Source organism: Phoxinus phoxinus (genome assembly GCF_949152265.1).
Source record: "Phoxinus phoxinus genome assembly, chromosome: 17".
NCBI lineage: Eukaryota > Metazoa > Chordata > Actinopteri > Cypriniformes > Leuciscidae > Phoxinus > Phoxinus phoxinus.
In genome coordinates this window covers 17534450-17560014 of record NC_136892.1, presented here as the reverse complement: position 1 = coordinate 17560014, position 25565 = coordinate 17534450, and the positions used below count along the sequence as shown (strand labels likewise).

General features: G+C 39.2%; 3 protein-coding genes across 3 annotated transcripts; 2 read left to right on the top strand and 1 right to left on the bottom strand.

Annotated features, from left to right (window-relative positions):
- Positions 1-10338: 10338 nt before the first annotated feature.
- Positions 10339-11386, top strand: LOC306985039 (odorant receptor 131-2-like; the record flags this gene model as incomplete). The annotated part of the gene is made up of 1 exon (XM_079586910.1): positions 10339-11386. The coding sequence occupies exon 1, from the start codon at positions 10415-10417 to the stop codon at positions 11384-11386; it is 972 nt and encodes a 323-aa protein (XP_079443036.1). The 5' UTR covers positions 10339-10414.
- A 1981-nt stretch (positions 11387-13367) lies between these two features.
- Positions 13368-17342, top strand: LOC306985038 (odorant receptor 131-2-like). The gene is made up of 3 exons (XM_079586909.1): positions 13368-13613; positions 15983-16131; positions 16266-17342. Exon 3 carries the CDS (start codon positions 16269-16271, stop codon positions 17235-17237), a length of 969 nt encoding a protein of 322 aa, XP_079443035.1. The 5' UTR covers positions 13368-13613; positions 15983-16131; positions 16266-16268; the 3' UTR covers positions 17238-17342.
- A 564-nt stretch (positions 17343-17906) lies between these two features.
- Positions 17907-25041, bottom strand: ppme1 (protein phosphatase methylesterase 1). The gene is given in 15 exon segments (XM_079585423.1): positions 17907-18447; positions 18547-18614; positions 18722-18786; positions 18873-18917; positions 19316-19445; positions 20003-20129; positions 20398-20463; positions 21052-21142; positions 21386-21540; positions 21921-21972; positions 22131-22188; positions 22584-22678; positions 22796-22887; positions 24784-24878; positions 24880-25041. Coding segments are annotated over 15 exon segments (1185 nt in total). The 5' UTR covers positions 24925-25041; the 3' UTR covers positions 17907-18446.
- Between the last annotated feature and the right edge of the window lie 524 nt (positions 25042-25565).

The following is a 25565-nucleotide window of genomic DNA, read 5'->3' as shown; positions in this document are numbered from 1 at the left end:
GATTCTATCTTTATAAGTATATAATGTTATACTGTTATATAAATATTTATACATATATATACTATTTATACTATCCCCTATGCCTTTACCAAAAGCCCAGCCAAAGTTCTCAATCATGCCATTAATACAAAAATATGTCGAATTTATATTTATTTATATTTTGATATCCAAATATCAGTTTCCTAATATTAATATGGCAGCATTTATAGTCTGCATGGAGCTCTAGCGTGTTGGACAACCTTCTAAATTAAATCTAGATAATACTATTTTTAACTTTTTTTTATTAAATGTAAATAATAAATTGTCCTGCAACATATGTGCTTTAAATTCTTAATTTCTTTTCTTATGGTTTTGTAAGGGGATTTACAGTCAAAGACCCAGAAACGATGAATGAAGACCCAGAGTCAGAATTATAATAAATTAAAAAAACGTTTTTACTGAAGATAGTTTGCAGTTTCATCAGCAGAAGTCAGCTTCAAGACTCATAAGGAGTTCATTGGCCGCCCTATTACAGTTACAAAGATTACAGCAGTTATTCCCTTCACAAGGTCAAAGCTATGTCATTGCTTCAGGACCAGGTTGAATGATTCTGATTGGCTAAGAAAATAGATAAACATAGCAATTTTCCACACCTAAACTGATAGACTGGAGCATATCTCCATCGATTATGCAGCTCACACTCAGACCCTGAAGTTAGGCACGCCGTGACCTTCTAGGTCGCAGATTTGGGTTACTGGGCGCGAGCCTGTCCAGAACAACAACTCAGTTAACTAATGCCAGTGGTTCCTTAACCTGTAACCAAGAAGACGAACACACACATCAACATGGATTTGGCCAGGCTCTAACAATAAACAGAAGAGTCCTCTCAAAACATCAAGATAATACAAGGACACTTTAATCTAGTAAAGTAAAAAACTTTAGCTACAAAATGGTCTCTTAAACTATAGACTTAAACTATAAACTAATAACCCCTGTGACCATACAGTAGTTCCCAGAGTACCATAGAAAAGCAGATGCATGTATTGGCACATGTTGATGACCTTTCTCAAAACACAAATGAGTCTATATTTCATTTCTGGAAGCCAGGCTAAATGAGCAGGCACTGTTACTGCATTCAGATATCAAAAACAGACATTAGACTAGAGAATACATGAAAAAGACCAAAAGAACATTTTAGTTCATCACACTGGTAACTTCTAACAAAGTAAAATACCATAAGCCTTAAGAAGTCATTCAACTCATGTGATGTTTAGAAGGAAAATTATTGATTAATACCTTGATTATAATCACTCATTAGATATAAAATTGAAGCAGCAGTGGATTCCATCCACTTCAGTTTATTTCCATATTTTCTCTTTTCATTTATTCGCCATACAGCACATGTGCATGTCATGCTATCCACCGTCTTTTTAACGTAAGAACTAGGCTATTCGTAAACTGAATGTGTCCGGCTTCTGGTGTCATTCGCTTTCAGTTATTTTTAGCTGTATAAAACAGCCCATTTTGCTGCTTGATATTGCAATCTGGTATTTCTAACCATATTATCGTAAAGTATTGACATAATTATAAACACACTGCTTTGCAACACAAACTTTTTTCTCGCTTTCATTCCATCCCTCTCATACTCACAGTGGAGCAGAGAGAAGGTTGATGTCTGACTTATTCATAGAAGACAGACAACACGTTTGGCGTAGCTGAGGGAGGGAGAAGCCACGGTGGAGGCTTGGGCTTGGAACCAGGGCGACGAGTGACTCAGACGGAGCTGATGGTAGTGGAGACCCAGGCAGAGCTGAAAAACTGACGGGACCAGGCGACATCGAAGGTCCTGGAAGGCAGGGCAGAGCTGCAGTGACAAGCAACCGCGGTGGAGCAAGGATGCCAGAGGACTGAGGCGAAGGCGGAGTGACCGAGGACCAAGGCGGAGCTGGAGGGAAGGAGGAGCCTGCCAGAGCCAAAGGGGTAGACGGATGAAACACAGCTGAAGGGACGGAATTATGGGGAGCCTGCAGAGCACCGACTAAGCAGGAGGAATGAGGTAGCCTGGTAGAGTAGTGGGGACGACAGTCCTGGGTGGAGCCAAGGGGGCGAGGAGCCAAGGTGGAGCAGACTGCTCGACAGGCCGAGGTGGAGTTACAAGCCTGGAGGGTCTGGGCGGAGCTATGTGGTCGACAATCCAAGACTAAGCTGGTGAACACTCAGCTCGAGGCGAGTCACTGGTGACCAGGACAGGAGCCAAAGGGCTGAGGAAAGGCAGTGCAGGTGGGGATGAACAGGCAGGCTTAATAGGGTCACACGAGACAGGCATAAAATGGGCCCACGTCACTCCTCTGTTCATCTTTCTGCCTTTTCCTTTAATCCTCCCTTGTTTGGCTTATGCTACTCTGTCTGAGCAATGCCTGAACTTTGTATTTTGAGCACTTCTTGCGTTATTTTTGCCTCTTCATGATGACTCGCTTGCTGTAGTCCTCAGTTGTAAGTCGCTTTGAATAAAAGCGTTTGCTAAATGACTAAATGTAAAATTCATGAACGACACTCTTGGCTGACGTGGTACAGGCAGGATTGTCTGGAACAACGCTCTTGGCCAACTCAGAACAGGCAGAGTTCGGTGGGAGTGGCAGGCAGGGTATAGGAACACATACATTAATAACAAGGTGCTGGGTGACGAAACAGGCTCAGTGCACAGGGAAACAGGCATGACACACTCACTTTCAAAGTCAGTGCTGTAGAGGGGTTTGGGCTCCACATCAAGCCCTCATATTCCACCAGTAATCCCTCTTGAAGAGTCGTTGCAGCAGGCTCCTGGTCAGACATTATGTCGGGCTCGGGCTCTGGGACAATCCTTAGCACAGTTCATGATGCTGGCACTCCGATAGTAGCAGGATCCAGATCGGTGTCTGCGATGGGCACAGGCTTCACTGTCGCTGGGCTGATGGCTGGGGCTGGCACGCTGATTTCATTCTCGCTCTCGCAGATTGTGAATGGGGAACCATTGGGGAGGAGTACCCACTCCACATACTCCTTAAAACTTCCCAGAGGCTCATCTCCAGTCAGGCACACCTTGGTCTTTTCATTCAGGCCCGCCCAAAAAAACACACGCAGGCTGACATCGGCGTAGTGGACAAGCAGTTACAAATCCAGAAAATCCCATGTGCCTCTAGGCCTAGGTAGTGGTTCCCCTGAATCTGACTGCAGCTAGATCCATGCTTTTGGGTCAGTTCTTATGTTGTGGTGAGGTTGCAATAAAGTTGATGACATGGATCTAATCGCAGCAGTCAAAGTTTTATTTAACACAGAACTCAAGGTATTCAGAAAACACAGGAACAAATCAACCAGACCTAACGCAGACCTAAGAACTGAAGGAAAGAGAGTTTAAATAAACAAACCAATCAATGATATTAACAACAGGTGTAACTGATTACCAACTAATAAAAAAAATAATGGAAACCAACTGAAAACTATAGGTCACAGAACTAAACAAGTGCTAAACCCACACAAAACAGAGACAAACCTAGATGATCCTTAACAGTGTTGCCCTTGTTCAAATATTTCTTCTGCTTTTGTTCAGCCAAAGTGTTATTTTACATTGACTGAATGAGAGATATGAAAGGACAGTTGATATGCAAATGGTGATATAAAAAAGATTTGCATTATATTATAGTTCTGTTTATTTTTTAAATATAAACATATTATTTATTGTTTATGTGCAATAATATATATTATTTATATAATATTAATATATAAATATATGATTTTAAATTATTTCAATATGTTAATCTTTACATTTAGCTACATTTATGCATTTGGCAGACGCTTTTATCCAAAGCGACTTACAGATTTCAAGGTACACATTTACATTCTTATCAGAAATAAATAATAATTGTCAGAAATAAATTAAATAATTTATTTCTTTAAAAAAAGAAAGAAATTATTGAATTTTGTACTCATATGTGTCATTTTGGTTCATGGACTGTTGTTTTCAAATGTTGCAGAAGTACTAATGAATTAAAGTTCTGCTCACTCTAAAATATGTCATGTTGTTGTAAACAGGTTTTGAGTTCTCTGAAGTTCATAAATTTTACAGCTGTTTTTCAGGTTTGACTAAATGATGGCTGTTGTCTCAAAACTGTTAATGCCCTCAAGCATATCCAGCAAACTATCAGAACAACCTATTCTATGGCAAAAATATGTTTAAGACTAAAAGGGTCAGTGATATACACACATGTATAATTTCAAATTTCAATATCATTTTTCGGTTTAATTTTCATGCTTTCTTTTTAATTAATTTTATATTCATATTCTATAAAATGGTTATTGGCAAGTTTCTGCATGCCTGGCTTCTTAAACTACACACACACAAAAAGACAAAATAAAAATAATATTGTGAAAATAGAATGTCTCTAACACCTCATTAGAATTCTATATAAAATTCGATATAATCTTTATAATATTTGCAGACAGCCTGTATTTTGCACTTTTACACTTTGGACTGTTAAAGAAAGACTTTTAGTTTTTTTAACTAAACAAAACATATGTATAGTTTTACAGTGATCCTAAAAAAGTTCAGCATTAATTTGTTGAATATTTAATTGTCTGTCTGTAGAGTTGAGCTTGCTCACAATATACTCTCCAAACAAACCGTCTCAGGTTATGACTGTAACCCTAGTTCCCTGAGAAGGGAACGAGACGATGCGTCGATGACGCTTTGGGAACGTGTTGCGGGATTACGTCTGAAGCACGTATGTCAACTAGTCCAATGGAAAGAATGAGCGTCACGGGCGGGTGACGTCATGACCAGGAAGAGATAAAAGCACATCTGGTGCGTTACTCGCGTTAGCTTAAAGAGCCGAAGCAAAGTCGATCGCAGGGATGCAGGAAGTATGGCAGGGCGACGCATCGTCTCGTTCCCTTCTCAGGGAAATAGGGTTACAGTCGTAACCTGAGACGTTCCCTTTCGAGGGAACTCGCGATGCGTCGATGACGCTTTCGGAATGAGAATACCCAATACGCCGTACTTACAAAATGCCAGAAGACAAAACTGTCGGCAAACTAAGCAAGAAGTACCTGGGACCCTGGGGCAGCGTCCAGGTCCAGGCTATAAAACCTCACAAATGTGAGTGGTGAAGACCAACCTGCTGCATCACAAACCACCTGAAGGGAAACCACCGAAAATAAGGCTTTAGAGGCCGCCATACTCCTAGTAGAATGAGCTCTGACCACCAAAGGACATGGCTGGCCAGAGGACTCATAAGCAAGAGAAATAGCCTCGACTGTCCACTTGCTAATTGTCTGTTTAGAGGCTGGAAGACCCTTCTTAGGTGATCCAAAGCAGACAAATAACTGATCAGATTTTCTCCATGGGGCAGCCCTGTGGACACAAGAGATTCAGTTTTTCCTGGTCCGAAGAGGCAAACGGAGGAGGATAGAAAGCCTGCAGTACAATACGCCTCGGAATATTGGTTTGCACCTTAGGGACATATCCCTGTTTAGGGTATAGGAATGCCTTGACCATCCCAGGTGCAAACTCGAGACAGGTGGGAGAAACCGAAAGGGCCTGAAGGTCTCTGACTCTTTTGAGGGACGAAATAGCTAGAAAAAAGAAAAATGGTCTTGAATGTCAGAAATTTCTCTGAAACCGACTCTAGTGGTTCAAAGGGAGCCCCTGAAAGGCCTTCCAAAACTATTGCCAGATCCCAAGCCGGCACCCTAGTACGTGTTGCAGGCCTCAGTCTCAAGGTGCCACGAAGGAAACGAATAATCAGGGGGTCTCGACCCAAAGATGTACTACCCACCGGGGCGTGGAAAGCCACAATGGCCGCCACGTAGACCTTTAAGCTAGATGGACATAGACCTGATGAAAAGTGATACTGGAGAAACTCGAGTACTGTGTTAACTGAACAGTTGACTGGATCCCGCTGATGCTGGTGACACCAAGATGTAAAAACTCTCCACTTAAGTGCATATAATCTCCTCGTAGCTGGAGCTCTGGAGCTAAGAATGGTCTCCACAACCTCAGTTGAAAGACCACTCTCTATAAGTTGGGCCCCCTCAGAGGCCAAACCCATAGATTCCAAATCTCTGGCCGGGGGTGAAATATTGTGCCCCCTGCCTGAGACAGAAGGTCTCTCCTGATCGGGACTGAAGTAGACTTATTCCGTCCTGGCAGACTCTCTCCAGAACTCCTGGGAGCAAAGCAACAGGGGGAAAGGCGCACAGACGTAGCCTCGGCCATGTCTGTACCATAGCGTCCCAGAGGGGTTGGATGAGTGAGGGAAAACCATAGTGGACAGTGCGTCGTGTACTGAGACGCGAACAGATCCACTTCTGCTTGGCCGAATAATTCCCATATCTGCTTCACCGCCTCGGGGTGGAGTCTCCAATCCCCTGGCCTCAGCCCCTGCCTCGACAGGGTGTCTGCTCCTATATTCTGGTACCCAGGGATATACACTGCCCTTAGAGAGAGTATCTTCCCTAGGGAACACAGGAGGATCTGGTGCGTCAGTTTGCAGAGTGGACGCGAACGCAGACCCCCCTGACGATTTACGTAAGAGACCACCGATGTGTTGTCTGCACGGACGAGCACATGATGGCCCCTCAGGTCTGGATGGAAATGTTTCAACGCATTGAAGACAGCCATCATCTCCAATTTATGTGCCAAGAGAGATGATGACTCCTCCACAGACCCTGAGCTGAGAGGCCTTCCATTACCGCACCCCAGCCGGTGAGGGAAGCATCTGTCGAGATCGCAACTCGATGGCAAAGAGCTCCCAACACCGGACCCTGGGATAGGAACCAGTGTTTTCTCCATATAACCAAGGCACGGCCGTGTGATCTTGATCATACGAAGTGGGTTTCCCCTTGGGGAGAACCCTCTGGTTCTGAGCCACCACTGCAAGGGTCTCATGTACAGTAGGCCAAAGGGTATCATATTGGACGCTGCTGCCATGAGACCCAACAGTCTCTCGAACTGTTTCACAATGCGTGACTGGCCTAGCTTCAACTCTTTCGTGGCTATGAGGATAGCAGCTACACGAACGGGCGATAGTGTGGCCCACATCATGACTGAATCCCATACCACACCAAGGAAAGTGGTTCTCTGTAATGGAGAAAGCACACTCTTCTTGGTATTGAGTCTCAACCCCAATTTCTGCATGTGAGCGAGGACGACATCTCGATGCCGAACCGCTAACTGTTCCGATTCCACCAGAATCAGCCAGTCATCGATGTAGTTCAGAATGCGTATGCCCTGCAGCCTGAGCGGGGCCAGAGCTGCATCTACGCACTTCATGAACGTGCTGGGTGATAGTGCTAGACCGAATGGAAGCACTCGATATTGGTATTCTTTGCCCCTGAAAGAAAACCTCAGGAGATTCCTGTGTTGAGGGAGGATGGAGACATGGAAGTAAGCGTCCTTTAAATCTATCGTGACAAACCAGTCCTCGGATCTGATTTGAGTCACGATCTGAGTGTGAGCATCTTGAACTTGAGTTTCATGACTGCACGATTCAACAGACGAAGATCTTAAATGGGACGCAACCCCCCATCCTTTTTTGGTACAATAAAGTAGCGGCTGTAAAACCCTGTCGGGCGAGTACACCTGCTCTATAGCTCCTTTCGCTAAGAGAGACTCTACTTCTTGCTCCATAACCAGAGCCTGCTCTGGATGTACTAACGTGAGTAACACCCCGTTGTAACGAGGTGGAGAAGAACCAAACTGGATTCTGTAACCTTTCTCTATTATCTGCAGGACCCATGGAGATATATTCGGCAGATTCTTCCACTCTGTCAGAAAATCTACTAAGGGTGCCAGTCTCTCGAGACTGGCCTATGGTATTATCGGAACAGCCACTTCGGTGACCTGAAGCATACTGGCAGGAAACAACCGAACTGACTGTTTTTGAACCCCCCTCTGTTTTTGAACCATATTTCTTCATTGCGTCAGCGAGTCTGACGCAATGTCGAGTTGACACTGAGCCAAGAGCTCGCTGGAGACTGCTGCGCCCCGAGGCACCAAGGGTGGCGGGGTTGGCAGAACGGTCCCGAAGTGGGGCTTTCAAAAGCCTCTGACTGTTTCTTAGTTTCTTGAAACCTATCAACAACTGAATTCACAATGTCACCGAAAAGACCAGAGGGAGAAATAGGGGCATCCAAGAGAAAAGCCAGATCTTTTTCTTTTAAATCAGCTAAATTGAGCCAAAGGTGTCTCTCAGTAGCTACGAGGGCTGCCATAGACCGCCCAATAGCACGAGCGGTCTCTTTTGTAGCCCTGAGAGAAAGATCTGTAGCCCGACGAAGTTCTCGAATTTTGTCGGGACTAACTCCCTCACTCTTATCGATATCCCCCAACAGATCTGCCTGGTAGGCTTGGAGCACTGCCATCGTGTGCAGACAGGCTCCAGCTTTACCTGTTGCCGCATATGCCTTGCCCACTAAATTGGATGTAGTTTTTAAGGGTTTATTGGTCAACACGGGAGCCTTCAGGGACGATGCTGACCTAGGAGACAGATAGCTCGCGAGCGTCTGTTCCACCGGGGGCATCGACCCATAACCATATTCCTTCAGTCCCTTTATATCTGAGTATGTATGCACTTGGGGACTGAAGAGACGTGAAGAATATGGTTTATTCCATATTGATTCCAGGAAAAAATGGAAGGGCCCGTGATGGAGATGATATATTTGACGTTAAAAAACGCTCGTCTAACTTGCTTTTAAGACGAGTATCTTTTCTCTCTGCTGGCCAGTCAATATTTAATTTATCAACAGCACGAGTTATCACCTCCACAAGCTTCTCAAATGCGGGGGAAATAGATGGCGAATCCTCTCCCCTATTTGTGATTGTGTCACTTTCTCCAATGCTCAGTAACTCTACCTCCTCAGAGCTAGAGCACCGAAGCATTGGGCTCTCTTCCCGGGCGGAAGAAGCCGCTGGGCGGGCTTCCGACACCGGCAAGAGAGCAATGGATCCCTCGGGTAAAGGAGGAGATAAGGCAGAGCCCATCTCCAACCCCGCCGAGAGATCCATTTGCGAACCCCAGATGAGCCTTCTCCGTGCTGCCTCGGCAGCAGCAGGTCCAGCTCCCTGAGGTTCGCGAGCCTGTCTATCATCCTCGGATGTGGACAGGCGGGAGCGGAGCATGCGGAGCGGGAGACGCTCGCATTGAAGACAGTCAGCCCCCTCGAAGGCTGACATAGCATGCTCCACTCCCAAACAAACTACACAAAGATCATGTGTATCCCCACCCGTAAGGAAACGAGGGCAGGGAGAAGAACAAGACTTGAATAGCCGTTTCGCCATGATTTATATATATATATAGAGTGACAGACAATAATAAATAAACACAGTTTTGACATAGAGCACTTTGCTGAGGCACAAAAGCTGACGCGAGTAACGCACCGGATGTGCTTTTATCTCTTCCTGGTCATGACGTCACCCGCTCGTGACGCTCATTCTTTCCATTGGACTAGTTGACATACGTGCTTCAGACGTAATCACGCGAGGTTTTCGCAAAGCGTCATCGCAAGTTCCCTCGAAAGGGAACTGTATATTGTCCATTTGTTGCTCTTTTTTATCTATTTTATTGAATTTAAGAGGGATGACAACATTATACCAGCAGAGTGGGTCTTACATTCCTGTTGCATATGTTTGGTTAGGGACTGTGAACATTGTATAGTAACAGACCCTGGATTCTTTAAAAGCTAGCCCACTCATTTAAATCTGAATGCATCAGAGATTTTCATAATTTCAACGTCAAATAGTCTATTAAATATTTACCGCTTATTGCAAGAAAGCTATAAGAAAAGAAAGTGTCGTTCACATTTACATGGACTATGGGCGCGCAGTGCGGTCAGTACGGGCCTTTCTCCTCATCTCCTGTTACTTTAGTAATCCCACCACACGCACGTGCACTCTTTAAAAATGTGCAAGAATGTCGCTTAGCATTTAGCTGCATGATCACATGAAGCATTTTTTCAGATTAAAAAAAAAAAGTGACCAGATAAACAGGGTTTTGTAAAATGGAATAAGCTGGATTCTATTTTTTTTCTATTAAACTTTTCACTCATTTTATTGGTTATAGAAAATGACTAATTTAATATTGAATAAAAAAGGGCACCCTCCCACCCAATGGCATGTATGGTATACCCATGTGGTTCTGCCTCTGTTTAACATCTATATAAGTCCAGGAGCAGTGTTTGTGTTTGTGGAATCTGCAGCCGGAGCAGATGGAAGGTTGATGTCTGACTTATTCTCTGTAGAAAGACAACACGTTTGTGTGAGAGGTCTGTTGTGTCCTATGCAAACTTTTGAAAGTATTCATCTTTAATTCACATAATCAACAGATGGAAAAAAGATTGCATCAAACTGTATTGATCATTAGTTCAAATAAGTCTTGTTTCACTGTTTCTTGTGTTTCAGCTTATGGCGGGGTCCAATGGCACAGCTGTGGATGCGTCTTTCACTTATCAGCAAATCTTTAATCAAGACATGGATGTTGGGCTCAGCACTAAAACTGCAGTGGCTGTGTTAACATCTCTGTTCTTTGTTTTTGTAAATTGTGTGATGCTCTTTGCTCTAGGAAGCAAGCGCGTATTCCAGGAGACACCACGCTACATTCTTTTTGGCCACATGCTTATGAATGACTCTGTGCTTTTGCTGGTCTCAATCTTAATGTATGCAGTGGCTCAGTGTTTCCTTCCAATACCCAAATCCATATGCACTCTGTTAGTTTTTATCTCCTACTGCACTTTCCGTAACGCTCCTCTCACTCTCGCACTGATGTCTCTGGAGCGGTACGTGGCAATCTGCTTCCCTCTGAGACACTGCAACATCGCCACACCAAAAAGGACTGGAATCGCCATAGGAATCATCTGGATCCTTAGTTCTATAAATATTATAGCAGACATTATTTTTGTTTTAACTGTCAACCCCAATTATTTAGCTGGTATTATATTTTGCACATTAGAAAAATTGTTTCTATACAAATGGCAGCTGGATAAATATCAAGCGTTTGATGCCCTTTATTTTGTGTCGGTTGCAGTGATCATCATTTTCACATACATTAGCATTATGATCACAGCTAGGTCTGTTTCCTCTGATAAAGATTCAGCTAAAAAAGCCCTCAGAACGGTGCTGTTGCACTTGATTCAGCTGGGACTGTGTCTCACCTCTTTCCTGTATACCACAATAGAAAGAACACTGTACATGATGACTGGAACCAACTCATCTCTCTTCATAAATCTCAGATATCTCAATTTTCTTATTATTCTCATTATACCACGTTGCCTGAGTCCTCTGATCTATGGTATGAGAGATGAAGCCGTGTGGCCCTTGTTCAAATATTTTTTCTGCTATCGTTCAGGAAAAGTAAAGCCCTCTATTTATGTACATTAACTATTATGGTTGTGGCTTACAAGTTGCAAAAACCTTAAACATAATATATTAATAATTGCATTATTTAAACTTGTTTACCAAACTCTCAGATTAAATTATCTGCCAAAATACTTTTTAAGACTGATATCTGGGTGAGTGATATATCTGTGCATATTTTAACTGTGCATACTGTCTCTGTGCTTATTTGTAATGCTTTCATTTTATTTATAATATAGAAGCTATTATTGACAAGTTTCTACATGGGTGCTGAAATTACACTCGTATAAAAACAACTAATATTAAAATTAAAATAATTTTGGGAAAATAATAATGTCTCCTAACCAGGGACAAGTATAAACATAAAAAAATCTGTTAACAACACCTCACCAAGAATTCTATATAAATTTCCATACAATTATAATTAAATATGCAGACAGCCTGTATTATGCATTTGTACACTTTTGGACTGTTAAAGGAAGTCTTTTCAAGGCTTTTTGTATCTACAAAACAACATTTCTGTATAGTTCATCATGCATGTAAACCACCCTTACAGTATATGAGCTTGTGTGATAAATAGTTTATTCAATTATTAATAGATATACAGTGATCCTAGAAATAGTTCAGCATTAATTTGTTTGCTTGCTCAAAATATACTCTATCTACTATGAACAAACCTGTATAATGTCCATTTGTTGCTCTTTATAATATATTTTCTTCTATTATATCTCACAGTTATTATCTTAAGTTATTATGTACATACGACTAAGAGACAGATTGCTCCTACGACAAGAAGGAATGACAGCATTATATATATATATATATATATATATATATATATATATATATATATATATATATATATATATATATATATATAAAGGAATGACAGCATTATCCAGCAGAGAAGGTCTTACATTGTTTTTGCATATGTTTGGTTGTAGAGACTTGTACAGTGACGACGGACCCTGCATCCTTCAATGTAGGCTCACTCATTTTAAATTTGAATGCAGATTTTTATGTAATTCTGGCATAATTGGGAATAAAAACATTTCATGATGGTATAAAAGCCTACATAGTAAGTATAATTTTAAAGATAAAGTGATAAAGCCTCAAAGTTAAAGTGAAAGGCTTCATTGAGCTTAACTTCTATTTTTAAACGGGGAACGAAGTTCTGCTTCTTGGTGTGTTGATGCTATGGGAGACGCCATCAGCGTGACCGGTGTCTGGAGCATGTGTAAACACACCGACCAGTGTACAAAACTTTACTAAGCTAAGAGCAGATATGAGCTGTACGAGGGACACACAACATAGGATGCTTGAGTAAAGGGATGCTTGCAGACTGCTTGGTTGGTGGTTACCATAATTTTGTTTACCCTGCATCAACAGCCCTATATATTTAGTCAATGATGCCAGCATTATGACTTTGACAGACATGTGCTTAGCAACACATTGCTCTTGTTTTTATGTCTGGTTGTAGCCTACTTTTACATTTACAGCAGCGACAGACCCTGGAAGCTTCGATGCACGTTTCATGGACGTGGCAAACTTGTTTTACATTTTTCAAATAAATAAAGCAAAACATTGTATCTTCTGTTTATGGTTCAATATCCAATAAAAACGAAAAGAAAAAGCTTGTTTTAATGCTGCGTTCCATTTACCTGGGAAGAGGGATGCAGCAGCTGGAAATTACGTCACACCCGTACGTGGTGACCTCATGGTCAGAAAGCGGTATTTTGCACAGATCATGCCGAAGAGTCATGTCCACAAATAGAGGATAGGTTAGGATAGTAGCCTACTGTATGCACCATTGAGTTTATTGAGACACAGACAAAAGTGTTCATATATTTTCCTACTGTTTCACCATACTGGATTCTGAAGTCGGGGTTGTTGTTGCACTTCCCAGGAGTTCCCCAAATTCGCAAATCCTACTTGAGGAGGAGGCCTAACTCCCATGATTCGCTTAATCGACACTGCTATAGGTCACCAGCAGGGGGCGCAAAGAGAGGCAAAATAAATTAACGACAAATTATTTTTTACATAGCATTAATAGCAATATTAGCATTATGATTTAGCTAGGTCTGTTTCCTCATAAAGATTCAGCAAAAAAAAAAAAAAAAAAGCCCTCAGACCTGTAGGCCTACTATCAGGCTGCTAACAAAATGTGACTGTGTCTATCTCTTTCCTGCATACTAAACAAGCACTAACGTTACATGGTGATCGAGAGCTCTTCTCTTTGAATGCATCTCAGGTATGTTATTTCAATTTTTATTTTTCTCATTGTAGCCTACCTACCGCGTTGCTTGAGTCCTCTGATCTATGAGAGACAACGCAGTGCTGACGTGTCCCACCTGTTATTTAAGCAAAGTAAGGTAGGCCTACTCTGTTATGTGCATAACTGTATGGTATGATATTAAAAAATAATTTAACATGTGCAATAATAATTTCGCAAAAATCAGTTTGTTTGTGTGTGTGTGACTTAATGCTAGTTTTTATTTACTATGCCATTTTTAAACATGTTCACTTTTAAAAGATAATTAGGCCTATACAGTTACGTAGCCTATCCTACATTACATTTTATGATTCTGTTGTTTTCAATTAAACATATTTTTTTTAACTTTCATTTTATTTATACATATATTTTATTTATACACTGTTATTTTCAGCCTTTGTCTTGCTGCTGAAATAATACATAAACTGTTAACTGTTAAACTCCTAAAACATTTTTTATAATTGATGCGGCCGACCTGTATCCTACTATACACTTGCACAAGACTGTTAAACCAAGACTTTTTTGTTGTTGTTTTTATCTACAAACAACATAAGTATACATTTACATTACATTTATTCATTTATCGGATACTTTTATCCAAAGCGACTTACAAATGAGAACAAAAGAAGCAGTTAAACTAACAATAGGACAAAAGTATGCAAGTGCTATGACCCTTTGCAGTTTAAGTACAGATGATCATATGCAAATTTAAATATAATATACTTTATCTGAGTTTTAAGTGATTGTGTGTTAAAGTAGTATTTTATTATTAACAGATTCAGTAACCTAACCACCCAAAAAATCTGCACAAATCTTTAAATATTACTTTTCTTTGTCTATAAAGGTCTTAGTGAACCAAGTTCACAAAGTATTTTCTGTACAGACTATAACATCTATTTATATTGAGCCCATATTGAGACAACTCCTCCAACAACAGTGTCCAAGGGGCATGGCAACATTTACTATATGCTAGTGGTGCACTGATGCCCTGGAGTACCAGAGTAGCCAGGGCCGCATCCATGCACTCCGTAAAGGTGCGTGGAGACATGGCTAGGCGGAAAGGAGGAACTTGATACTGGTAAACTTTGCCTCCAAAAGTGAACCTGAGAACTTCTTCAAATGTGTAGATAAGCATCTTTTAGATATATTGTCACAAACCAATCCAATCCTCAGATTGAATTTGGGAGAAAATGAGTTTGAGCGTTAGCATCCTGAAACTGTATGTCTGCAGAGTATGGTTCAGGCCAAGCTAATCTAAAATTGAACGTCTTCTTTTGGGGTACTATGAAGTACCGGCTGTAAAAACATGCCTCTTTCTCTCTGGAAGAGGTACATTTTCCATGGCCCCTTTTGCCAGAGGTGTAAAGTCCAGGTTCAGAAAGTAAAAGTCCTCCTCAGTATTTTGTTCCAATCACCTGGATTTGTTAATTAGCACAGTTTTTCAGCCAGTAGATTGCTGGCTAAGTTCAAGGGTGGAATTAACATTTGGCAGGACTTTTACTTTCTGACCCCTGGACTTTACACCTTCACGCCTTTTGCCAAGATAGACTGGAGTTCTTGTTTTAGAAATATGGTTCATCATTGTTTCTAATACCCCATTGAAGTGAGGTGGACGGGAGGCCTGGTACACAATGTTGTGGTGTACCCTCCACGAGAGGGCTCACCCCCAGGGACCTGGTTCCTGGTTCACACATCTCCTATATTGAGTTCCTGCCATTACAGACTAACTCTTACTCCTAAATTCACAAACACGCACTCACACTTATAATTGTGTCCACGTACATGCACTCAACAGAGATGCGGCTCCTGAAGACAAAGAAGATGATGACGTGCCTGTTTATGCCTGTCAGGTGTCTGTTTATGGTCTCGGTGACGCACATACGCTCAGCCAATTGAGTTAGTATGTTAAAACCTCTGTGGTAGCCATGAGCCTTAACAACATAAAATGTGACTTTTATACAGTCTATCAATTAGGCTAAAATAACAAGCCAACATAATACATCGTGTTACTGCTCAAATACTACAAATAAAATACATAAAGGTTTCTACTGTAAAATCACGAATTGTTCTATCATATTATTTATTTGTGTGTGTGTGTGTGTGTGTGTGTGTGTGTGTGTGTGTGTGTGTGTGTGTGTGGTAAATATAAAACCACAATGTTAACTATACTTTTCACTCATATACTTTTGATATTAGAGTAAATAGATTCTTTCAATATTATTATTATTTCGAGTTTAAAACATTTTCAATAGTGGTCTCTGATTCTTGGGCCCCACTTTTAATTCTTAAAATGACACCCACACATGTCTTTCTATCTCTCTTTTGCCCCCTCCCTCTCAAACACCCAGTGGCATGTACGGCATACCCATGTGGTTCAATCTGCAAAGCTTCAACATCTATATAAAATGAGGAGCAGAATTGTTTGTGGAATCTGCAGCTTTAGCAGATGAAAGGTTGATGCCTCACTGAAAGGCAACACAACACGTCTGTGTATGAGGTATGTTGCAAACTTGTTAAAATTACATTTTTAAAGATGCCACTCAAAAATAATAGCTATCAGTAAAATTGCATGATTTACACTGTAAACTTGCTCTAATTCATTTTGTTGTTCTATTTTTTTTTGTCTTTCAGCTTATGGCAGGGTCCAATGGCACAGCTGGGGATGTTTCATTCATTTATCAGCAAATCTTTAAGATAGACATGGATGCTGGGCCCATTACTAAAATTTCAGTGCTTTTGTTAATATCCCTGTTCTTCTTTTTTGTAAACTGTGTGCTGCTCTTTGCTCTAGGAAGCAAGCACGTATTCCATGAGACGCCACGCTACATTCTTTTTAGTCACATGCTTATGAATGACTCTGTGCTTTTGCTGCTCACAACTACCATGTACACTATGGGAGCATTTTACATTCAAGTAACCAGAACCGTCTGCACTTTATTAGTAGTTCTCTCCTACTGCTCTTTCCGTAACGCTCCTCTCACTCTCGCACTGATGTCTCTGGAGCGGTACGTGGCAATCTGCTTCCCTCTGAGACACTGCAACATCGCCACACCAAAAAGGACTGGAATCGCCATAGGAATCATCTGGTTCCTTAGTTCTATAAATATTATAACAGACATTATTTTTGTTTTAATTGTCAACCCCAGTTTATTCGTAGATGTTTTATTTTGCACACAAGAGAAATTATTTTTATTCAAATGGCAGCTGGATAAAACTCAAGGGTTTGATGTTCTGTATTTTGTGTCGGTTGCAGTGATCATCATTTTCACATACATTAGCATTATGATCACAGCTAGGTCTGTTTCCTCTGATAAAGATTCAGCTAAAAAAGCCCTCAGAACGGTGCTGTTGCACTTGATTCAGCTGGGACTGTGTCTCACCTCTTTCCTCTATGCCACGATAAACAAAGCACTATACGTGGTGACTGACAGCTCTTCTCTCTTCATAAATCTCAGATATTTAAATTTTCTTATTGTTCTTATGCTGCCACGTTGCCTGAGTCCCCTGATCTATGGTATGAGAGATGAAGCCGTGTGGCCCTTGTTCAAATATTATTTCTGCTATCGTTCAGGCAAAGTAAGGCCCTCTGTTAAAGTACATTAACTATGTTTTTGATAAAAGTTAACGTGCAATAATAATTTTAGCTTACAAGTAAATATTTAATTATGATGAATGCCATATTTAAAAATGTTTGTCTGAGAAGGTCAAGGGAACCATATACTTTTACATTGTTCTGTTTAAAGTGAATATAACTTTTTTTCTATTCTAATATAGAAGATGATTTTTAAGTGGATTTTACATGTCTTGCTGCTTAAACAATGCATACTCTGTTAATTGTTAACAAGCTCTTATAATAATCTTTCATCATATATGCAGACAGCTTGTATTATGCACAAATACACTTTGGACTGTTCAATGTGTGTGAAATAAAGCAATGTATTGAATTATTAACAGTATAAAAAGGTTAACATTTGTCTGTAGAGTTTGTCTTACTATAATATGAGAGATTATTTTTAGTATAATATGAGAGTTTATTTTTAGTATAAGCTAAATGCAATATTTTCTGTACAAATTATTGTGCTTCTTGATGTATTATGTTTATATATTGATTCTATCAATAAACATGAATTTGATTATGACTCATTTAGGTATATTTCATTTAGCTTACATATGATATGAAAGAAGTGTTCTCTCTGCTAATATTGTAAATTATAAAGGGAAGAATTGGTAACTCGTCTACTCCTAAGCTAAACTACTCACTAAAATAATTGTCTCATACCTTTTTTTTCTGGGAATCAGGACCAGATTTGATTTACTACAAAAAATTACATTCAATGACAATAGGCATAGAATAAAAGATTGATTTTTACATCCTGTGAAAATCAATATTTATACAGAGCCCTAGAAGGAATGAGCAGACTGCGGAAATCTCTCTTTTTATTTTTCCCTTGAAATCGGCAACCGACCAACACTTTGACCACAATATGATGCAATCATCCTAATTACAACAATAAACAAGCAAGGCATCAGAGGAAATGCAAAAGAAATCAGTTAAGGGGGAAATAAAAATGTAAATATATATAACGATTTTAAATTAAAGTATTATTGTATTATTATTATTTCCTGCCAAAGTAGCCATGAGAATTTGAATGACTACAGCAAACATACATAAAGTCATACAAAACTGAATATAATTTAAGAATGAGTTCGCAGTAAATGAGTCATCATGATTTTGGTTGTATTTTAATCCCCGGTGAGAGCAGAGAGGGATGACAGCGCTGGATGAAGACTACGAGTGGAGGCTACACATCGTCTGTTGAAGCAAACAACACACAGAAGACCAAAAAGGGCAAGATTAGAAAACAAATAAAATATATGAATTATACGATTCAATCAACATTTGACTTCTTACCAGGGGAAATCCTCCTTAAATTCAGTGAACTTGTTACGGACCATGAATGTGGCTAGAGCATCAGCTACCTGCAAAAATGCATATTACAGTTCAGAATAAAAAAAATCAGTAAAAGACTACAGCGAATATGTCCAAGTTTTCAATTACTGTGACCCTATGATACAAACAGACGTACTTTTTCCGGGGCATCTTCATGAACAGCATGGCCACATTGTGGCAGAACCTGCATCTGAAACTTTCCTGTAATAATAATCAAAAAAGACATGAAGGACCTTCTGGCCACAGCAAAGTGACTTGCCTGAAGAACAGAAATATCAATGCCGAACCTTGCATTTGCCCAATGGTAAGATCTTTATCAAGCCTGTCAACACCTGTGGGAAACACATTAAAGACACCATGTAATCAAGATTGACAATTCTTAATTTATTAAAGAATATTGTAGTATTTTTGAATAAAATGATTTATCCGTGTACATAATTTTTTTAATTTCATGTGCCCTCGTAATCTTAAATCAAAATAACTCCCTCTTGCAGCAACATCACTTCTCTTCTTTGATGATGCGTTTACTGGCATAAGGGCGGGGCAACCTGTCACTCACATGACATCACAGCAATAGCAAACGATCCAATCAATTCCCAAAGAACAAAATTAAGTCCCGCCATACATTTTTTCTTGTTCAAGACGCCGTTTTACTAGGATATACGTCACAATAGAGAAAAAAAGACTATCGCAACTTCTTTTTCATTAAGAGTACATGTCTAAGCCTTACCAGCCAGCAGGAGGAGTTTTGGCACAGAGCAGCTGAGAAAGAGAGCAGACAATCCTTTAAACCAGCCCTCCCAGTACTTCTCTGTCTTTGAGAGTTCAATACGCCATGTGTACAGACATTCTTTCTTTATCTGCCAAATGGGAAAAATCATCAATCAATCATTCGTACATAAAATAATGTGATGTTTGATGTTCATTGTGAGACGTAATTGTAAATAAATGCACAATAAAGTAAGGGATAATGTACACCACCTTTCAAAAGTTTGGGGTCTGTAAGAGTTTTTGAAAGAAGTCTCTTATGCACACCAAAACTGTATTTATTTGATCATAAATACAGTAATATTGTGAAATGTTATTACAATTTAAAATAACTGTTTTCTATTTTAATATATATTTTGACTTGTAATTTATTTATTTGTTTGTGGAAACTGTGATTTTCCAGGATTATTTGATGAATAGCAAGTTCAAAAGAACAGCATCTATTTTGTAATGGAAATCTTATGCAATATTATAAATGTCTTTGTCATTTTTTATCAATTTAATGCATGCTTGCTGAATAAAAGCATTAATTTCTTTTAAAAAAACATCTACTGACCCCTAACTTTCGAACTGTAGTATACAGTCAGCCAATTATTGTTTCAAAACAACCCCTGACAGGGTGATAAGATCAGAATTGAAACATTTAAACCTCTTGGTCATCCTCTTTCTTCCTTTTATGGTGGGATTCACCTCCTTCTTCATCTTCCTCTTCTTCTTCAATAATGCCTTCACTGAGGCTTTTGGAAACACCTGGACTACTCAATGGCTCCTCACATCTAAACATCCAAACACATCTGATCACAACAATATACACAATAGCTAAATATTTCTACAAATGTACAACAATTCCTGGAGCTAGTTAAAGGGATAATAAAAATGATTCTGTCATCATTTACTCACACTCAAGTTTTTCCAAACCTGTATGAGTTTCTTTCTTCTGCTGAACACAAAATAAGATAATTTAAAGAATGTTGGTAACCTGAGAGATAGTAAATGATGACAGAATAAAAACATTTAAGGGAACCCACACTAGGGAATACTTACTTTTTCACCTGTCCAACCATGGACACTCGTGCAGACTCAATATTTCTGATCTGACCACTTTTTACACTGGTCAGAAAAAAACAAAAACAGTTACCAGTTGGGATACATGAGGCATACTGACCTCTACCATGTTTAGCAAACTCTAATAACTGTACTCTAAATAAACTTGATAAACAATCTTGGCTGCATTTCTCAAAAGTATTGTGAGCGAAGTAGATCGTAGTAAAGACCATTGGTGGCAATGGTTCTACAATCTACATAACCCTAATCCAAACCCTAACCCTAGGAAATGCAGATCAGATCATTTACAGTTTAGGCCTGGCTTTCAATTATACTGTAATGTTGAATGGCTTAATAATTTATTTTATATAATAATAAAATCCATGTAATAGAGGCATCAATATCAGCGACCTTCAACTTCTTAAAAAATGCCTTTAAACCAATAATTAAAACGTTAAATATTCAAAACACTGTCTTTATGTTGTTTTCAAATTGATTTGGAGATTCATTGTGAAAATTACAGATTTTTATGTTTGGTGCGATTAATAACATTTTGTTACAGAAATCTGTGCAATTAATCGATTGACAGCCCTAGATTTTCTATATATTCCAGCACTAGATATTATTTTCAGCAATATACTCAAAACTGTGTACCTCCATTCGATTGCGTTCTCCACAGATTTAAACGTTTTTGGTCGACCTCTCAGAAAGTTTTGCATGCTGTTCAAGGCATCCATTGCTGTACCTTAAGAATGAACAAACTTTAGAATTAAAGCATACATAAATATAACACACAGTCACAAATAATCAAACTGTATTGAAATCCATGACGAAACATACAATGGTTTCATAACGATTTTTGTGAATACATCAATAACTGTGCAACTCTTACACTTGTAAATATTTTACTTTTTCTCTTCTCATGAACTGTTTTTGCTTGTGTGGATTATGAAACAAGGTAAAATAGGGATGAGGGGTGAAAACTTACCTTCCACTACATCAATAACACAAAGGCCAAGCAGTGATGGGACATGATTGGATGCAGCCGTGTGAACTGCTATTGCTCCACCCATGCTGTGACCAATAATCATGATCGGAGGTGGGTTTTCACCATAAAGTGCCTCCACCACTTTTCCAATATCCCTGAGAGAAAGTAACATTTCTAAATTTGAAGAAACATTTCTAAAAGAGTATGTTTACCCAACAACAATGTACCAAAATAGCAGTAGTTGGCGATGCCACTTTGTAAAGAAACACTACGCGCCTATAGACGGAACATGCAATGCACATGATGTCACCGTTTTCACAAAATCGCATTTTTGTAGTTTACACAGATACGATAACGATATCATTTTCAAAAACGTTTACTTTGAAACCTGTTTTACAAAAGTTTGTGTTTTCAGACCCCCAAAAAATTGTTGTGTAAATTAACTTTTTTTTTTTTTTTTTTTTTGGGCCATGTAAACGTCGCAAAAACGTCCTTGGTAGAGACATTGAAAGAAGAGAAATGAGCACGTACTCACTTGGCCATTGTTTCAGCAGAGAGGTCGTCAGGGTTCTTTACTTTAGAATCACCTACATTTTATGAGAAAATGTGACATTTGAAAACAGGTCGATTAAATCATATATTTTGTGTTAATTGTATGTATGTTATTGACCTATGTGATTTTAAAATCAAAAGTCAATGGTTTGTTATCAGCTAATTAACTAAATAAGAGTTTGAAATCCCTTACCATGTCCTCTGAGGTCCATAGCTGCAACCCTGCAGTTAATCCTACTGCATATAACAGACTGGAAATACAAACATCAGATAATATCATTTATAATATTAGCAATTATTTTAATTAAATATTTTTGCTTCATATTTTTGTGTAATGTGCTAAAAGAAATTCCAGGATTCTAAGATGAATAGAAAAATCTGAATTTTGTTTTTGTTTTGTATATAAAAGTACTTACTAGGTACCAACAGGCCTAATTGTCCATGTGCAGGTATATATATTTATTTATAAGTAAATAAATATACATATCTATACACGCACTACTGTTACACGTGCCGTATATTAGAGCACATAACAGAACGCCATTTTTCCACATCGGTCTCTTTATGATGAACTTGATGCATCATAAAATCACAGACCTAAAAGTGATGTATTGAGGTATGGCTTAGTGAGACGTAAGAAACTCACAGTGAACACAGCCCAGGACAGTGCAGAGTGACCTCCTCCATGAAGGAGCAACAGGACAGGACCATCAGAGCCACTGCTGTAAATTCTGAATGTGTACTGAGGAGTTAAGGAATGTTTTACGGAATCGAATGGATTATATTACATGAGGTACATGAAGGCCAATATTTCAACATTTTCCAAGAGTCTCCTCAACAATTAAGCAAAGGATATGTCTTTGCTGTTGTCATTTTCCACCTCCACATCCTCCATGGTTTCGAAGTACTGACTCCAGGGCAGAGGAGTAAAATCTCGTTTTCTTCCTGGTCTGCATAGAGAGAGGGGAGAACAAAATAGTCAGTGGCATCAATGTGTTCTTGTGGATGTCAAAGAAACCTAGTGGCCACAGGTTAAATGACTGACCAAATGGATGGTCAGGTCAAGATGTGAAGATGAACATGAATCAGAAGACACGCTAGCTAGTGATGTGAATCCAGTGTCCTTTCAGCAAATTGGTTCTTTCGAACTGTTTCGCACCATTACGTAATGATAAGCTGCCATTTAAAGCCAGCCCAGCATGAAACAGAAGATTTCATTGATTGTATATTGTGAAATGGCTCGAACAAGAAAAAATGTATGGCGGGACTTCATTTTGTCCATCGGGATCTTTGTGGTTTGCTATTGCTGTGATGTCATGTGAGTGACAGGTAGTCCCGCCCTCACACCAGTAAACACATCATCAAAGAAGAGAAGATATGACGTTGCAAGAGGGAGGCAAAGTTAAGTTATTTTAAATGAAAGATTACGAGGGCATTTGAAGTGCAAATAATGATGTGCACTAAAAAATAATTTATAATAAATACTGCAAAATTCCACACAAAAAAAATAGGAAATGTCAATTTTGATTTAATGGTGACCAACTCTGAATCGTAAGTTGTTTGATAAAGGATCATACACTCCTGGGCAAAAGAAAAAAAAGGGCCAAACTCAAAGTCACTAAACAAAAGCTTTTAATTGTCACAACCACAAATTATTGGTCAGGAAATTAGCAAAATTTTACCAAATGTACTACTTAAAAAAACAAAAAAAACATTGCCATTAAAGAAAAACATTAAAGACAGCATGAAGTTTTGGGAGAATGTTTGAAGTTGTATGGTGATGAATCACAATGTAACAGGTTGCATGGTGATGCTCTTCTAAAATCTGCTGAGAAATATAATAATAAATGCATGTCTAGCACAGTGAAGCATGGAGGAAGTGTGTCATTGTGTGGGGAGCCTTTTTAGTTGCTGGTATGTGTGAGCTACTTCACTGTGAAAAGTCATTACCGGCACATGCTTTGGAGTATAGGAGAATATTGCAGAAAGGTTTGCTTCCCACAATTGAAAAGATGTTATCTAAAGATGAATGATCAGATGTTATTTCTCTTGCTCCTGCCCAAACTGCAAAGACAACAATGAAGTGACCGGATAACAAATCCATCAGACTCATGTTTTGGCCTGGTCAGAGTCAGATTTGACCCCTATGGAGAATATTTGGTCTCACTTTAAACACAAATGAACTGGAAGACATTTTTCAACAACTCATGAACTGTTTAAAGCCATTAACATTAAGTGGAATAACACTTTATCTACATTATGTGTGCAATTCTTGCTAATTTCCAGACCAGTGATGTGTGACTAAAATGGTTAAGACCATTAAAAGTCCAAGAAAGACTTTGCCATATTTGGCTAGGCCTTTTTGATTTTTTTTTTACCCAGGAGTGTACAATCAAATAGTAAATTAATTTCTAATAATTGTATTTTGTATCAGCCCTCTCATTTGAACCTAGGAATACACGCATGTCCGAAACAGACTGCTGTTGCGTTGTTGTTGATTTGAGACCCGCTTGAGCCGATTAAATCTCGTTCAATAGCTTTATTGAAAGATTCAGTCATTGCTAACGATTGAGTCGTGATCGCGGTAGCTAGACGAGACACAGAACGCAAGAGTGACCGCAGACAGTTGACCAGAGAAGCAACATTTAATCGTGGATGGATTTTACACTGGCTTTTTATTAGGTGCGACAAACACCGAAACAGTTAAACACACTAAGCTAAGCCATAGATCCCGAGAACAGTTATGACTCGTCGTGACAGCTATCAGCGATAGTGTTGTTAAAACACCTTGTGAGTACCGATGTGCATATGATTATAATGAATGATATGATGAAGTGTAAACTCACCCCATTCTTATTTTAGATCCAGACTGCAAACCTGCCATTGGGGGTTTGGAGGCTAGCAAATTCAATTGCAACTGTTTCTCCATGGTGCGAGGAAAACAAAACCCTTTGAGCACGTAAAGCGTCTAGCCCTCTTTGCACCATACGATCTTCTTCTATAAACAGTACAGTTGTACAATTTACACATTAACGATAAATCAGACTAGTTCAGCAAGACAGGTACAGAAATCTATGTTCACACAAGTAGTCTCCGCCCACCAGTATTTTTGCGCATAGTGCATTATGGGAAATGTAGTCATATAATTGGTTCTTAACGCTAACTATGACGTCAAGGCGCATGGGAAGAACTACAACTAACAGAACACCAGTTTTGGTTCCTTTGCACGTAAACCACCCTGAAAAATATGACGTAATGCAATACAAAGGATGATGGATTGATCCTCATCACTCCAACCGGGAGTCATCAGTAGTCCCTTGTAATTGACAGTTTTCTAAATATTGATTGTTAATAGTTTTCTGCAACTTTTCTGAAAGCATTGAGTACTATATATTTCATGTAACATCTGCTTTCTGGTATAGCCATTATTTTCACTAAAATAAATATTATCAATTGATGTTTTTTTTTTTTACCCCTGTATTTACCCCAAATTGTCATATTCCTGAAGAGATAACATGTTTTTTTGTTAGCTATGTCTCTCAGTCTCAATATATTAGAATGTATATATTTGTTATAAAATATACTTATATAGAGAGTGAGACAGATACATAGCTTTAAAAAAAAACAT